This window comes from Salvelinus sp. IW2-2015, linkage group LG11 (genome assembly GCF_002910315.2).
Source record: "Salvelinus sp. IW2-2015 linkage group LG11, ASM291031v2, whole genome shotgun sequence".
Taxonomy (NCBI): domain Eukaryota; kingdom Metazoa; phylum Chordata; class Actinopteri; order Salmoniformes; family Salmonidae; genus Salvelinus; species Salvelinus sp. IW2-2015.
This window is the reverse complement of record NC_036851.1, coordinates 24,200,877-24,217,437: the sequence shown is the minus strand read 5'-3', so window position 1 is coordinate 24,217,437 and position 16,561 is coordinate 24,200,877. Positions and strand designations below refer to the sequence as shown.

The following is a 16,561-nucleotide window of genomic DNA, read 5'->3' as shown; positions in this document are numbered from 1 at the left end:
CACACACACACACACACACACACACACACACACACACACACACACACACACACCTCTGAGCTGAGATGATTAGATGTGATATTGTTGTCCTGGTGAGGCCCTCTGGTCCCTCAGAATGTGTGGGAGTGAGATGGCTCTGCCCCCTCTATCTACCTGTCCTTCCATATCTCTTTCTCCCTTTCTCCCCAACTCTCTTGCTCTCTATGTGTATCTATTCTACAGCTTCCTACAGCAGCACCAATGGGAGTCCTGATCCCAGTTCCAGAGTTCTAACAGGCTGTGACTGTCCCCAGTTGAGACAGATGTTCCTGGCTGCTGCATGCCCTAGACTCCCCATCCCATCGCTCCACACAGGAACATCACAGCACCAGGTACACACTTCAGGAATATTCAGGGAATTCTGTGGAATGGGCAATGAATGTTTCTCTAAACGTTGCTCTAAACTTCCGTACTCTTTTAGTACTGCTTCTAGAATAATCCGAGAAAGAAAATACAATGTGTTTTCCTGGCGATATTGTGGCCATTAAAATTCTAACCTCAAACAGTTTGCCAAACTGCATTTCTGTTCTATTATATTCTGTTCTGTTCTATTCTATGCAGGCTCCAGGGCGTTGGGGAGAAAGTGGGTGAAAGGTGCAACACACAATACAGGACCAAAAAATGAACCTAACAAGTTATTACTTTGGATCCCATTTGGGTTTTCCTGTGCACAACACAGCTTGTACTGAATGTTTAGTCTTATTTGCCTTTGTAATGGATTCTTGTTGAACAGATGAAGACAGGAGAAAGGGAGAGAGAGAAAGATAGAGGGAACAAATTATTGAATGAACAAGTAAGAGACATTTTAACAGAAAGGGAGTGTGCCTTGGTTCTGTGTGTGTGCTTAAGAGAGAGAGAGAGAGAGAGAGAGAGAGAGAGAGAACAGAAAAGACAGTCCCTTGGTTGCGTGTTGGTCGTTCAGAAAAGCTAGCAGACTGGGGCATCAGCAGATGGCAGGTGAGGACACACACACACACACAAACACACACACCTCCTGAGTTGTGGCTGATAACTGTCCCTCCAGTGTAGTCACTCTCTCAAGAGCCACCCGAAGCCTCTCACGCACCTGTAGGACACACCACAGTGTTAGTTTGGGTTGGAATAAAAGCCCGGTTTTCAGTGAGATAAAGGTACACACACCTTCTCGTCCAGGGCTTTGTGGTGTTCGAACAAGGACTTGAGGGCCTTGAGGACCTCCACCTCGCTGGAGACCCCAGAGGGAGGAGGAGCTTGTCTCTTCACCACCGTCATCCTCAGACTGCGCTCGTGACGAGACACCAGACACTCCAGGTGTTCCAAGAGAAGCTAGAGCAGAGACATCACACATGTTATATACATATTATACACTCAGTAACGCACACACTCACTCTTACCCTGGTGTTGTTCCTCTCAGCTTTCAGTTCAGATATCTCCTCTTCTTTCTCCAGCAGCTGTTCCCGACACACGTTCAGCTCCTTGGTCAGAGTGGCAAACTCCTGGGGAAAAAAACAGAAGATAAGATTGATGAGTTCACATTTTCTAAAGAATTTGCAGAGCATCAGTAGTTCACAGACAGCGCTTGTAGAACCTTTCACATTCACATCACATGTTTATCTCACACCATTTCACCTGCACCACGTGCCCCACCATTTCACGTGCCCCACGTGCCCCACCATTTCACCTGCATCACAGGCCCCACCATATCACCTGTACCACAGGCCCCACCATTTTACCTGTACCGCAGGCCCCACCATATCACCTGTACCACAGGCCCCACCATTTTACCTGTACCACAGGCCCCACCATTTCACCTGCACCACAGGCCCCACCATTTCACGTGCACCATTGGCCAAACACCATTTCACCTGCACCACAGGCCAAACACAATTTCACCTGCACCACGGGCCCCAATATTTCACCTGCACCACAGGCCCCACCATTTTACCAGCACCACATGCCCCACCATTTTACCAGCACCACATGCCCCACCATTTCACGTGCACCATTGGCCAAACACCATTTCACCTGCACAACGGGCCCCACCATTTCCCCTGTACCACAGGCCCCACCATTTCACCTGCACCACAGGCCAAACACCATTCACCTGCACCACAGGCCCCACCATTCACCTGCACCACAGGCCCCACCATTTTACCTGCACCACAGGCCAAACACCATTCACCTGCACCACAGGCCCCACCATTTTACCTGCACCACAGGCCCCACCATTTTACCTGCACCACAGGCCCCACCATTTTACCTGCACCACACCAGGGAGATACTGTGTATTCTATCACGACTTTACTTGGGTTATTTATGTCCAATCACCAGGATCCTTTCCTCTAAACAGCACAGTGGCAGTCAGCACCTGACAAAGTGTCCCAGTTGTGAGATGAACAGATGAATACTTACTATACATACAGGGGGAAATAATGGCATTACATGGCATAATACAGGAGCAGTGACACATACACTATTCTGTTAAAACCCACCTCTCTGTTCTCTAATGTTGATTCTTGTTACTTAGGGGATAGGGCTGAGATAGAAGGGGTGTGTGTGTGTGTGTATGTGTATTACTGCATGTCTCTTGGCACTCTGTTGGCAGATCCCTGAGTCTCTGGCTCTGATCCAACTCCAATACCCTGCAGCTTTTAATACTCAGACACGCAGACACACACACATTGATAAAGACACGCACACACACACACACACACATAGATAGACCCATGGACACACACACACATACGGAGAGAGAAACACGCAGTGTGGTGGGTCTCTAGACTGGGTGGGCCCTGTAGCAGTGAGACTGCAGTCTTGCATGGTGTTATGAGTTTGGAGAAGCCCTCAGTACTAAAACTAATCAAAACAGCTGCTCCTCTCACCTACTGGGCTAGGCCACACACACACCACACACAACACACACACCACACACACACACACCAACAAGCACACACCACACACACACACACACACACACACACACACACACACACACACACACACACCAAATGTGACAAAGACAAGTGTCTGTGCTGCCGTCTCTATAATGACTATTCTGTTCTGTCCTGAGTCACTGAGTTTGAATTTCACATGAACACAAACACCCCACAAACACACACAGAGTATGGTTTTCAGATTACCCTGACTGGTAGAGCAGAGAAGAAAAGAGGAGGGAGAGAGAGATGGAGGAAAAGAAGAAGGGAGAGGAAAGGGAAAAAAGGGTCAGTGCATTCATTTTACCATTGTTTTTCACTGGAGGCCAGTGGAAACCTACAAACAGATGTTCCATCTCACTGTCTCTCACTGTCTATTTCAATCAGAGCAAAAGCCTCAACACCCCCCCTCCACCTCATCCTTTTAGCTGCTCCCTCTCTCCCCCCTCTGTCCCTATCAGCTTCTCGTGCACGTCAGGAAAAAGCAATTGGGAGAAGCATGGATTCATAAACGCTTGAGAATAAACAAAAGGGGATTTAAAACACGCATCCTTGATCAGAGATGAGTGTTGTTCATTCCCCCCCCCCTCCTATCTTTACCTATCATCCTTCACACAGAATAATCAACCAACATCATGGCTTTGTATTTGAGCTGTAATTCAGAGTGTGTTGAATGATGTCATGGTGCCCTCCAGACTAGGTAATAAAAGATCCAGACGGCTTTAGTGCTTGTTGTGGTTCCATGGACCATGGTTACCCCTGAGTGAACTGGAGCAGTACTGAGGCCTGATGGGAAATGAAGTTCCAGGTATTATGTTGGTTATTCTATAGCAGGTCTTGAGTAGGAGGGGCTCACACAGAGGACAAATACTGCTGCTATCTCTCTCTGTGTCTCCATCTCTCTAATACACACTCAAAGGCTACATATTGAAGCTGGAAAATCTTCTGGAAGTCCGGAAAAGGCCATTTTGTCTGCCACAAACCACAATCCGATGTGTGAGATGTGTGAGTGTGTTGGTATTTCTGAGTTAGACTGTGAGCCGTTGCCAAGCAATGCTGAGCTCAGACATTGTAAAGGGATTTCTCTCCTTGGCTTCCTTAAGCAGTTTGGGATTAAGGGATGAAAGCAATATGCTGGACTGAAAAGTGTATGTGTGTGTGTTGGTGTGTGTGTTTCTCGTTCTCTGTGTGTGTATGTAGGATGTTGTACTACAGTCTGACAGACTCAAACTCTCTAAGGAAATCAATTCTAGATTCCACATTGAACAGACAACAAAACACACAAACACAATATCAACACACAAGTACACATTCACTATATTTTAAAGCCAGATGAGTCATTTTAGAACAGTCAGTCAAACACATCCAGTTACTGTCTTTACAGCTCAGAGAGAATGACCTTCAGTAAGTATGGGTATGTGTGCACTGCAGAAATAGAATAAACACTCTCTTGTATTAGAAGTGTGTAAATGTGCGTGTTAGGTTTTACAGTTTTAGACTACGTCATACACTTAGGCATTTAAATGAATCCAAACCCTGAGACACGCAAGTGACACAACCCCCTTTACAACATCCGAACACACCATGTGTGTGTGTGTTTGTGTGTGTGCGCCTCTTGTCACTATTATAGATAGGATAGGAGAATTGGTTAATCTTGTCGTGGTGTAATTGACTTGTAAACCCCTGTGTTTGTCTGTGCGTGTGTTTAGTGTCTCAGTCCTCCTGGGATTGGTGGAAAGATAATTAACGCTACACTTCCTGGACCAATGTGCTGGACCTGTCAATCACAATAAAGCCCAGCCTCTGGAGGGACTTACACATTGTTCTCTTTTTAAAGACTGCTCCACTATCAGCACTTTTTCTCAAACAAGGACACACAAAAGCACACACTCTCTATCTATCTATGGCTGAGTGATACTTAGGGCTCTATTTTCGGCTGGTGTTAAGCCTGCACAACTGTCAAATGCACGCTTGTTTGCAATTTCGACCTGTTAATGCCAGCGCTCTTTTACTTTCAAACCCTAGCACCAGGATTGGTAATTTACCTGTCTTATATGAGCTCGCTTGCGCTGAGGTGGAAGGGCTCACACTATATCACAATATCTGAGGTGTGTTCTTTCAAACGTGTGCCAAAGTGCCAATTTCAGTTTTCGCTGGTCAGGATATTTAAAGAGACTGACCCTAAAAAGCAACTAATCCCTTTGAAAACGGCCTGTGGCATTGATATGAGTCAGAAACATTTATTCAAAATATACTACAGTGTAAATAGGATAATTTGGTCAACAAGTCAGTCTCATCTAAAACGGAGTTTGGAACCTCAGTGTGTCGTCACAAGGAGTAAACAAAGGTTGGATTACAATCATGTAAACAAATGATGCCAGGGTCCACATGCAAATCGCCCCTCCTCCCACTTCCCTTCATTGAGGGGTGCTTTGCTTGCATTGGTTTTGGGCCCAGGCTGCCTCCCGGGCCTGAGCCAGGTGCCCCGTTCAAAGCCCATGTTGAAGTCAGCTCAAAACAAAAGTGAAGTAATTAGCACGTGAGTAGGATTCTGTGTTTTCACATGCAAAAGTGATTGCAACATGACCGAGCGACACAGATTACTGTTCGACTTGAGAAAGATGCTCCTCCCTCACCGCCAGAGTATGTGAGCGGAGTGAGGCTGGACCGGAGCTCCAGCAGCGCTCACTTCCCGAGCTCAGGGCATGCTCACAACAGCATGCATTTGTAGTCTACTTGTGTGCTGCTATAGCCCCTTGCTTCAGCTACTGTCATGGAGTTCACAAAATATTTTCATAAAGAAACAGATAAAACACACAGGTGTTAAATCAAGGTGACTTACAAAGATGAGGACCAAGAGCAAGAGAGGGAGTGTGGTGATGTAGTGTCCACAACTAAAGAATCATTGTTGAATCTGAAATCCCAAAAGTCTAATGGTGTACAGTACTTAATATTTGCACATGCTAAAATAAAGGAACGAGGTGGGTAGATAACTAAGTGTGTCATTGTAGCAAAGTATTTCTAAACAAAAGATCTGATCTCTTAAACGTCTCGTTCCTTATGTTCTATTATCTATACAATAGGCCATAGTTGATTTTGGCGCCCGGGGAACAGTGGGTTAACTGCCTCGCTCAGGGGAAGAATGTCAGATTTTTACCTTGTCAGCTCGGGGATTCGATCCAGCAACCTTTCGGTTACTGGTCCAACGCTCCTACCCCCAAGCCTGGAATATTCCCATGTTTAAATATTCCCATGTTTTTGTTGCCTAAAAACCTTTAGGCCTACCTACAGTATATATATATATATATATATATATATATATATATATATATATATAAACAACTCGTAATCTCTGCCCAGCCTGGCAAGAGCGGCCAAAAGGGTGTTTAGCATCCCCAGTGGCTCTGCAACTGTAGAGAGGATATTCTCTGCTGCTGACCTGCTCTCCAGACACCATCACATGAGCCTGAAGACACAGCTGGCCAAACTACTGTTTCTAAAAATGAATTCTAAAAATAATTCAAAGGCTCTAATAAGTCATTTTTTGTTAAAAAAAAGGAGATGTTGTTACCTACCCTCACCGCCTGGGGCGGCCCGTCAGGAAGTCCAGTACCCAGTTGCACAGGGCGGGGTCGAGACCCAGGGTCTCGAGCTTGATGAAGAGTTTGGAGGTACTATGGTGTTAAATGTTGAGCTGTAGTCGATGAACAGCATTCTCACATAGGTATTCCTCTTGTCCAGATGGGTTAGGGCAGTGTGCAGTGTGGTTGCGATTGCGTCGTCTGTGGACCTATTGGGTCGGTAAGCAAATTGGAGTGGGTCTAGGGTGTCCGGTAGGGTGGAGGTGATATGGTCCTTGACTAGTCTCTCAAAGCACTTCATGATGACGGAAGTGAGTGCTACGGGGCGGTAGTCGTTTAGCTCAGTTACCTTAGCTCTCTTGGGAACAGAAACAATGGTGGCCTCTTGAAGCATGTGGGAACAGCAGACTGGGATAAGGATTGATTGAATATGTCCGTAAACACACCAGCCAGCTGGTCTGCGCATGCTCTGAGGACGCGGCTGGGAATGCCGTTGGGCCTGCAGCCTTGCGAGGTTAACACGTTTAAATGTTTTACTCACCTCGGCTGCAGTGAAGGAGAGGCCGCAGGTTTTGGTAGCGGGCCGTGTCAGTGGCACTGTATTGTCCTCAAAGCGAGCAAAAAAGTTATTTAGTCTGTCTGGGAGCAAGACATCCTGGTCCGCAACGGGGCTGGTTTTCTTTTTGTAATCCGTGATTGACTGTAGACCTGCCACATACCTCTTGTGTCTGAGCTGTTGAATTGCGACTCTACTTTGTCTCTATACTGGCACTTAGCTTGTTTGATTGCTTGCGGAGGGAATAGCTACACTGTTTGTATTCGGTCATGTTTTCCGGTCACCTTGCCTGATTAAAAGCAGTGGTTCGTGCTTTCAGTTTCACGCGAATGCTGCCATCAATCCACGGTTTCTGGTTTGGGAATGTTTTAATCGTTGCTGTGGTTATTACGTCGCCGATGCACTTTCTAATGAACTCGCTCACCGAATCAGCGTATTCGTCAATGTTGTTGTTGTGTGCAAACCTGGTACACTTCAACTGTGAGAGATGGAATCTAAAACAAAAATCCAGAATATCACATTGTATGATTTTTAAGTAATTAATTTGCATTTTATTGCATGACATAAGTATTTGATACATCAGAAAAGCAGAAACTTAATATTTGGTAAGCAAACCTTTGTTTGCAATTACAGAGATCATACGTTTCCTGTAGTTCTTGACCAGGTTTGCACACACTGCAGCAGGGATTTTGGCCCACTCCTCCATACAGACCTTCTCCAGATCCTTCAGGTTTCGGGGCTGTCGCTGGGCAATACGGACTTTCAGCTCCCTCCAAAGATTTTCTATTGGGTTCAGGTCTGGAGACTGGCTAGGCCACTCCAGGACCTTGAGATGCTTCTTACGGAGCCACTCCTTAGTTGCCCTGGCTGTGTGTTTCGGGTCGTTGTCATGCTGGAAGACCCAGCCACAACCCATCTTCAATGCTCTTACTGAGGGAAGGAGGTTGTTGGTCAAGATCTCGCGATACATGGCCCCATCCATCCTCCTCTCAATACGGTGCAGTCGTCCTGTCCCCTTTGCAGAAAAGCATCTCCAAAGAATGATGTTTCCACCTCCATGCTTCACGGTTGGGATGGTGTTCTTGGGGTTGTACTCATTCTTCTTCTTCCTCCAAACACGGCGAGTGGAGTTTAGACCAAAAAGCTCTATTTTTGTCTCATCAGACACATGACCTTCTCCCATTCCTCCTCTGGATCATCCAGATGGTCATTGGCAAACTTCAGACGGGCCTGGACATGCGCTGGCTTGAGCAGGGGACCTTGCGTGCGCTGCAGGATTTAATCCATGACGGCGTAGTGTGTTACTAATGGTTTTCTTTGAGACTGTGGTCCCAGCTCGCTTCAGGTCATTGACCAGGTCCTGCCGTGTAGTTCTGGGATGATCCCTCACCTTCCTCATAATCATTGATGCCCCACGAGGTGAGATCTTGCATGAGCCCCAGACCGAGGGTGATTGACCGTCATCTTGAACTTCTTCATTTCTAATAATTGCGCCAACAGTCGTTGCCTTCTCACCAAGCTACTTGTATTGTCCTGTAGCCCATCCCAGCCTTGTGCAGGTCTACAATTTAATCCTTGATGTCCTTACACAGCTCTCTGGTCTTGGCCATTGTGGAGAGGTTGAGATCTGTTTGACTGAGTGTGTGGACAGGTGTCTTTTATACAGGCAACAAGTTCAAACAGGTGCAGTTAATACAGGTAATGAGTGGAAACAGGAGGGCTTCTTAAAGAAAAACTAACAGGTCTGTGAGAGACGGAATTCTTACTGGTTGGTAGGTGATCAAATACTTATGTCATGCAATAAAATGCAAATTAATTACTTAAAAATCATACAATGTGATTTTCTGGATTTTGTTTAAGATTCCGTCTCTCACAGTTGAAGTGTACCTATGATAAAAATTACAGACCTCTACATGCTTGTAAGTAGGAAAACCTGCAAAATCGGCAGTGTATCAAATAATTGTTCTCCCCACTGTATATATATTATATATATATATATATATATATATATATAATATATTATATATATATATATATATATATAAACGCTTGGAGGTAAGGATGACAGCAGTGGTGTAGTCTAAGGCGATATGGATATCACTTATTATTGATATCTACATAGCGCATTGATGACTTCTGCCGAAGTCGGTCCCTCTCCTTGTTCGGGCGGCGTTCGGCGGTCGACATCACCGGCCTTCTAGCTATCACCGATCCACTTTCATGTTCCATTTGTTTTGTCTTTGTTTTCTACACACCTGGTTTCAATTCCCTCATTACATGTTCATTATTTAACCCTCTGGTTTCCCCATGTTTGTGTGCGTGTTTGTGTTATTGTCAGGCTATGATTCTGACGGCTGGTATTATTGTTGCCGGGTTTTGTTATTACGCCCGTTTATTCGTGGTTCCGGTATTTTTCCTGCACCAATGTATTGTGTTGGTTCTGGTGTTTACTTTATTAAATACCTTGTCCACGCTTTTCAGCTCTCCTGCGCCTGACTCCTTTTCACCAGTTACCCACAGCCTTGACACCCAAGAAGACTCAATGCTGTAATCGCTGCCAAAGTTGCTTCAACAAAGTACTGATATTTCAGTTTTTTATTTGTAATAAATTAGCAAAAATGTCTAAAAGACAGTTTTTTCTATGTCATTATGGGGTATTGTGTGTAGATTGATGAGGGGAATTTAAAAAATATATATTTTAGAATAAGGCTGTAAGCACAGGTGTCAAACTCATTCCACGGGGGGCCGAGTGTCTGCGGGTTTTCGCTCCTCCCTTGTACTTGATTGATGAATTAACATCACTAATTAGTTAGGAACTCCCCACACCTGGTTGTCTAGGGCTTTATTGAAAGGAAAAACCAAAAACCTGCAGACACTAGGCCCTCCGTGGAATGAGTTTGACACCCCTGCTGTAAGGTAACAAAATGTGGAAAAAGTCAAGAGGTCTGAATACTTTCCCGAAGGCACTGTATATCCATCCCCGTCTCCAAAGAGCCAACTTGTCTGGTTACCAAAGACGCGCTCCTCCAAACATACTGTAGGCTATTCAAAATGTTAATTTCTATAACGACATATCAACAGTAGGCCTGGGCTATATCTTGCTTATTGACAAAGTGCCTCACACATACAATTTACAGGAGGGCACCTAGTATTTTTTGTTGTTGAGAAGTGCGATGCATAAAGGCCTATAATCGTTGAAGCCAATTACCACAATGTTGACTGTCAACACTCCAAACATATTGAACAAACACTGGATTTCTTTTTGTTGTTGTACTGTTGCAGTCACTCGTTACTGTAGCCTATGCCATTTAATAAACTATAGTATCAATCCACAATGGACTAGGATGAGAATATTCCATTCCCGCAGCCGAATTGGAATTGATGACAACGCAAAGACCGTAAATTAACTACAGAGCTTGAGACAAACGCATGCGGTATTAAGCCATGGGACGCATTGATTGGCCAGTGAGTGGCCAAGCCCTCATCACACATAAAACTTGTTAATTCATCAAAACCCAGGCCTTCACACTACCGCCAGCTATTGAGCTCATAGTATTTCTGACACACCCCTGGACCTATAGAACTACCACCAGCGGTTAGATACCATTACATTAGGTTTGTTAAAATAGAGCCCTTATGGTGAAATGAGCAGAGAATAAAGGGATGGAGGAAGGATGACAGGAGGAGAGAAAAAGATGGGGAGCACTGAACGACTGCTTCCTTAAGGAGAGTCAGATATCAGGGCTGAGAAAGTCTACCACTGCAGAGAGAGAAAAAGAGAGAGAGAGAGCGAGATGGGAGAGGAAGAGGGAGCGAGAGGGAGAGGGAGCGAGAAGAAGAGGGAGTGAGAGGGAGAGGAAGAGGGAGAGGTTGATAATGATGAATCAGACACATCATGTATAAGAAACAGATTGCCTTTAATCAAGCATCCTGGTATGCAATATGTTAAGTACTTCTGAATGACAGGCGTGGTATGACTCCTTGTCTACAAGACTCTTTGAGAACATATTATAGACCAAACAGTGAAAACATAGGCCTCCAATTTCTTATGAGATATGGATTGTCATTTTTCTGGGGCTGTGGAAAAAAAGCACAAGGATGACTTAGTGGCCCCAACCAACACTCCCCCAGATATTTTGTAACATGCCATATAAGTCCTCTGTCATGGAAAACACACACACACACACACACACACACACACACACACACACACACACACACACACACACACACAAAGGGCTGTGACGGTCATGGAATTTTGTATGACGGTAATTTGCCAGCCAAACACACATTTTCTCCTCTCTCCACTCCTGACTGCATGTGCTGCTGTAGAAATAGAATGAAATTGCCAGGGTTAGAGGTTCCAAGCCTGTTCTATTAATTTTATTTCTATGTGTGCTGCTGAATTGTGGGGGGTGTTGCCTAGGCAACTGAAGACTCGTTTGCTACAACACCTTGTTTGTTTCAGCAAGGAACAACAAAGTTTCATCACATTGTTAAGAGTCCATGTTAGCGCAGTAACGGACTCAACCGCACGAATGCCTGGCCGTCCCATCTTCAGTCACTTGTCCAAAAACGGTTATGACGGTTATTTTATTTTCATGACGGTCTTCATTCGTAATCGTCGGTTCCACGGTTATACAGTAATTGTGCCAGACCTTCACACACACAAAGAACCTTGCCCTGGCTTTGGTCTTTGATTGGCTGTGACTAATAGTCAACCGCAGCATCTGCCTGCACACATATGTCACCATGACAACACATCATTAGGAAAGTTGGAAGTGTCTGAGATTGTCACGTTGTTGGAAGGATCGGAGGATCAATATGCAGCATGGTAAGTGTTCATCTTGATATTTATTTAAAAAGAGAACACTGAACGAACTATACAAAAATAACAAACAACGAACGTGAAGCTATCGAATAATAGTGCTGACACAAAACACTACACATAGACAATCACCCACAACCCACAATGACAAAACAGGCTACCTAAATATGGTTCCCAATCAGAGACAACGACTAACACCTGCCTCTGATTGAGAACCATATCAGGCCAAACAAAGAAACAGACAAACTAGACATACAACATAGAATGCCCACTCAGATCACACCCTGACCAAACAAAACATATAAACCTACAAAGCAAACTATGGTCAGGGCGTGGCAGTACCCCCACCCCAAGGTGCGGACTCCGGCCGCAAAACCTAAACCTATAGGGGAGGGTCTGGGTGGGCATCTATCCGCAGTGGCGGCTCTGGCGCGGGACGTGGACCCCACTCCACCATAGTCATTACCCGCTTCAGTGGCCTCTTAGGAACGGCGACCCTCGCCGCCAACCTTGGACTGGCAACCCTACTAAGGGCCCCACTGGACTGAGGAGCGCCTCTGGACTGAGGGGCAGCTCCGGACTGAGGGGCAGCTCCGGACTGAGGGGCAGCTCCGGACTGAAAGGCAGCTCCGGACTGAGGGGCAGCTCCGGACTGAAGGGGCAGCCTCCGCAGGCCTGATGAGGCACTCAGGACTAGCCGAGAGGCGCTCGGACTGAAGGGCAACCGAAGCGCTCCGGGACTGAAGGGAGCTCCGAGGCACTTCGGAGAGGGCAGCTCCGGACCGAAAGGGCAGCTCTGACAGCTGCCTGATGACGGACGGCTCTCGACGGCTCGCTGACTGACGGGCGGCTCTGACGGCTCCTGACTGACGGGCGGCTCTGGCGGCTGCCTGACTGACGGGCGGCTCTGGCGGCTCTGACTGACGGACGGCTCTGGCGCTCCTGAACTTGACGGGCCGGCTCTGGCGGCTGCCTGACCAGACGGGCGGCTCTGGCGGCTCGAAGACGCGGCTGCAGGGCGTCTGGCGGCTGCCCTGACAGACGGGCGGCTCTGGCGGCTTCTGACAGACGGCGGCTCTGGCGGCTCAGGAAACAGACGGGCGGCTCTGGCGGCTCAGGACAGACGGGCGGCCTTCAAGGCGGTGCTGGACAGACTGGCGGCTCAGACGGCGCTGGACAGACGGGTCGGCTCAAAGACGGCGCTGGACAGACAAGGCGGCTCAGAGGCGGCTGGACAAACGGGCGGCTCAGACGGCGCTGGACAGACGGGCGGCTCAGACGGGCTGGACAGACGGGCGGCTTCAGACGGCCTGGACAGACGGGAGCACCGTGTGAAGGAGACAGAGAAGACAGCCTGGTGCGGGGGGTGCCACCGGAGGGCCTGGTGCGTGGAGGTGGCACCGATAGACCGGACTGGAGGCGCACTGCAGGTCTTGAGCACCCGAACCTGGCCCAAACCCTTAACCTGGCTTGAATGCTCCCCGTAGCCAAGCCAGTGCGGCGAGGGTGGAATAGGAGCCGACTGGGCTGTGCTGCGAACCGGGGACCAATGCGTAGGGCTGTGCCATTACGCTGTCCGGCCGAGGAGGACTGGGACCAAGATCGTTTGAGCGCTCATGGACTCTCGATACGCACTCTAGCCCGCGTACGAGGCGCTGCATGTACGCACCGGGCTATGCTGGTGCTCACCGGGACACCTGTGCGCCTCACGGCATAACACAGGTGGCTTGCCCGTCCGTCTCTCCCAGGTAAGCACGGGGATTGTCAGGTCTCCTACCTGGCTTAGCCACCACCCCGTGTGCCCCCCAAGGATTTTTGGGGCTGCCTTCTCTGGCTTCGCCCGCGTTACGTCAGCCCTCATAACCACCGCCTTCTCCGCTTTCGCTGCTCCAGCAGCTTTGGGCGCGGCAATACTCTCCAGATGTGCCAGGGTCCTTGCGTCCGAGAATCTCCCCTCCAAGGTCCAAGAGTCCTGCGATCGCTGCTCTTGCTGCTTTGCGCGTTACCGACGCTGCTTGGCCTTTGGTTGGTGGGTGATTACTGTCACGCTCGTTGTCCTCCTCAGGAGAAGTTTGAAGGATCGGAGGACTAATATGCAGCATGGTAAAGTGTTCATCTGATATTTATTTAAAAAGAGAACACTGAAACGAACTATACAAAATAACAAACAACGAACGTGAAGCTGACACAAACACTACACAATAAGACATATCACTGCCACAACCCATCAATGACAAAACAGGCTACCTAAATGCCCACTCAGATCACACCTGACCAAACAAAAACCATATAAAACTACAAAGCAAACTACTGGTCAGTTGGCGTGAACAGAGATAGCATAAAACACACGCACACACACACACACACAACACACACCACACACACACACACAACACACACACACACACACACACACACACACACACAACCACACACACACACACACACACACACACACTCACACACACACAACACACCACACAACACACACACACACACACACACACACAGCATGGTGGCTATCTCCCAGTGTGCCAGCTCCTTGGGCCCCCCTCACAGGGGAAGCTAACTGCAGCACTCCTCAGCTCCTCAGGCACAATGATTACTGACATAGTACTACTCATATCACAGACCACAACTACTGACTCTACAGCTCTGGGAGTAGAATTAAAATGGAGAGAAGAACCATGTGAGAAGAACTGACAGTAGGAATGTCTGTATAAAGTGAATGCAGAACTCTGCTTCAAGTGTTTCTTCACTGTATGAAAGACTGAATAACAACAGTCCTCAGTGAACACACAGCTTGTGATAATGCTTCACGGCCAAGACAGTCAGGCTCGGTGAAATGATGAATGAACATTCAGCATGAGCATCATGACTCAAACAAATTAGACTAAAAGGCCCATAACAGCAGCACACTTGAGAGTGACACGATAGGCATTAACTGAAGCATTCTGCACTGTAACAACAGCACCACAGAAAAGCCACCATCACTCCTGTGAGACTGAGAAAACAACGGAGTCTGAAAATACCAGGCAATCCTATTGACAGGCAGAGAGAGAGACACTGTATGGACAGAAGCTAGAGAGAGACAGATAAATATGCCTGGTTCAGACAGATGGGTAAATGGGAACTGAAGTACACACTTGAAGAGGGATTATCAAAGTGAGGTGTTAGAATGAGTGTGTGTCTGGGGGAAGACCAGGCTGTTTCAGTCTAGGTGTTAAGAACAATACACGCTCCTTTATCTGATACACTGACAGGTGTGAATAGAGAGATGATTTAAACACACATCACATGGTAAGGGAGGCCTTACGGATGCATAATAATTATGTGCCAAAGATGATATGCTTAAAAGTCACATTGTCATAATATATAAGTGCTGAGCAAGACACTGCATAAAAGCCTGCTTCTATACTTTAAGAATTTCAAACAGATGCAGGGGCAGTCTGTGTGACAGCATTCTGACTGCAGTGAAAAGAGCTGGCAACAACACAGCCTTCCCCTCTCTCTCTCCTTCTCTCCCCCCTCTCGCTCTTATCAATTTCAATTTTCAATCTCTCTCTCTCTCCTTCTCTCCCTCCTCCCTCTTGCTCTTCTCTATCACTCTCTCCCCCCTCTTGTTCTTCTCTCTCTCTCTCTCTCTCTCTCAGTCTGAAAGGACTCACTGTCAACTACACATCTCTGCTCTCATATTTATTTCCCTCCTCCTGTCCTCTCCCTTTCCCTCCTCTCAGTCTTCCCCTACTTCGCTCCCTTCCCCTCTCCCTCCCTCTCTCCTCCTCCCTCTCCTCCCTTTGCTCCATTCCCTCTCTCTTCTCCTCTCTTTCTCTCTCTCTCTCTTCTTCTCTCTCTTCTTCTCTCTCTCATCCTCTCTCTCTTCTTTCTCTTCTCTCTCTCTCTTGTTCTCTCTCTCTCCTCTCTTCTCTCTCTCTCCTCGCTATTCCTATGCTGTAATCACAAAACCCATTTTAGTGCAGCCCGCTCCCAACCATGCACCCCCCATTCTCTCCCTCTCCTCCCTCATTCTGTCTCCCTTCTAGCTCTCCCTCCTACTCCTGCCCTCCCTCCCTCTCTCTGCTTTAGCCCATGCTGTAGGCTGTAGTTGTAGCAGCATAGTACAGTGGTGTAGCTCTGTCGTTTGTCCCCAGCCAGAGTAGACAGACCAGTAGAGGACCTCTTTTATTCCACGCCAGGCTCACTGTCACATCAGCAGGGATTTAGGGCACATGAGACGCAAGCTCTCTCTGTCTCTGGGATTGGTTGGTCTGGTTTGGGATCTGATATGATATTCCGTCATGAATCGACAGTGAAGATCCATCTTCAGACATGGGATCACTTTAACGACCACCTAACATGTACCAGGTAGGGATCTAATCAGATGGAATAGTGTGGGACCTACTAAAACGCACTCATAACTGTGTGTATGCATTGATTTATGGTGTGTGTATGGATGTGCATTCGCGCGTGGCTCAGTTGGTAGAGCACGACGCCTTGCAACTCAGGGTTGTAGGTTTGATTCCCACGGGGGAACCAGTATGAAAATGTAGCACTCACTACTGTAAGTGTCCCATGTCTGGATAGAGCGTTGCTAAAATGACTCAAATGTCAAAATGTAAAAAAAGTATGCCTTGAGATCCTTGTG

The 16,561-nt window shown here is 47.3% G+C and overlaps 1 protein-coding gene across 1 annotated transcript in view; it reads right to left on the bottom strand.

The window, feature by feature from the left end:
* ppfia4 (PTPRF interacting protein alpha 4) overlaps nt 1-16,561 on the bottom strand; it is a 108,799-nt gene that overhangs the window by 30,559 nt on the left and 61,679 nt on the right. The window contains 3 exon segments of the mRNA XM_070445825.1: nt 995-1,105; nt 1,180-1,344; nt 1,413-1,514. Of these exon segments, the coding sequence (XP_070301926.1) occupies nt 995-1,105; nt 1,180-1,344; nt 1,413-1,514 (378 nt within the window).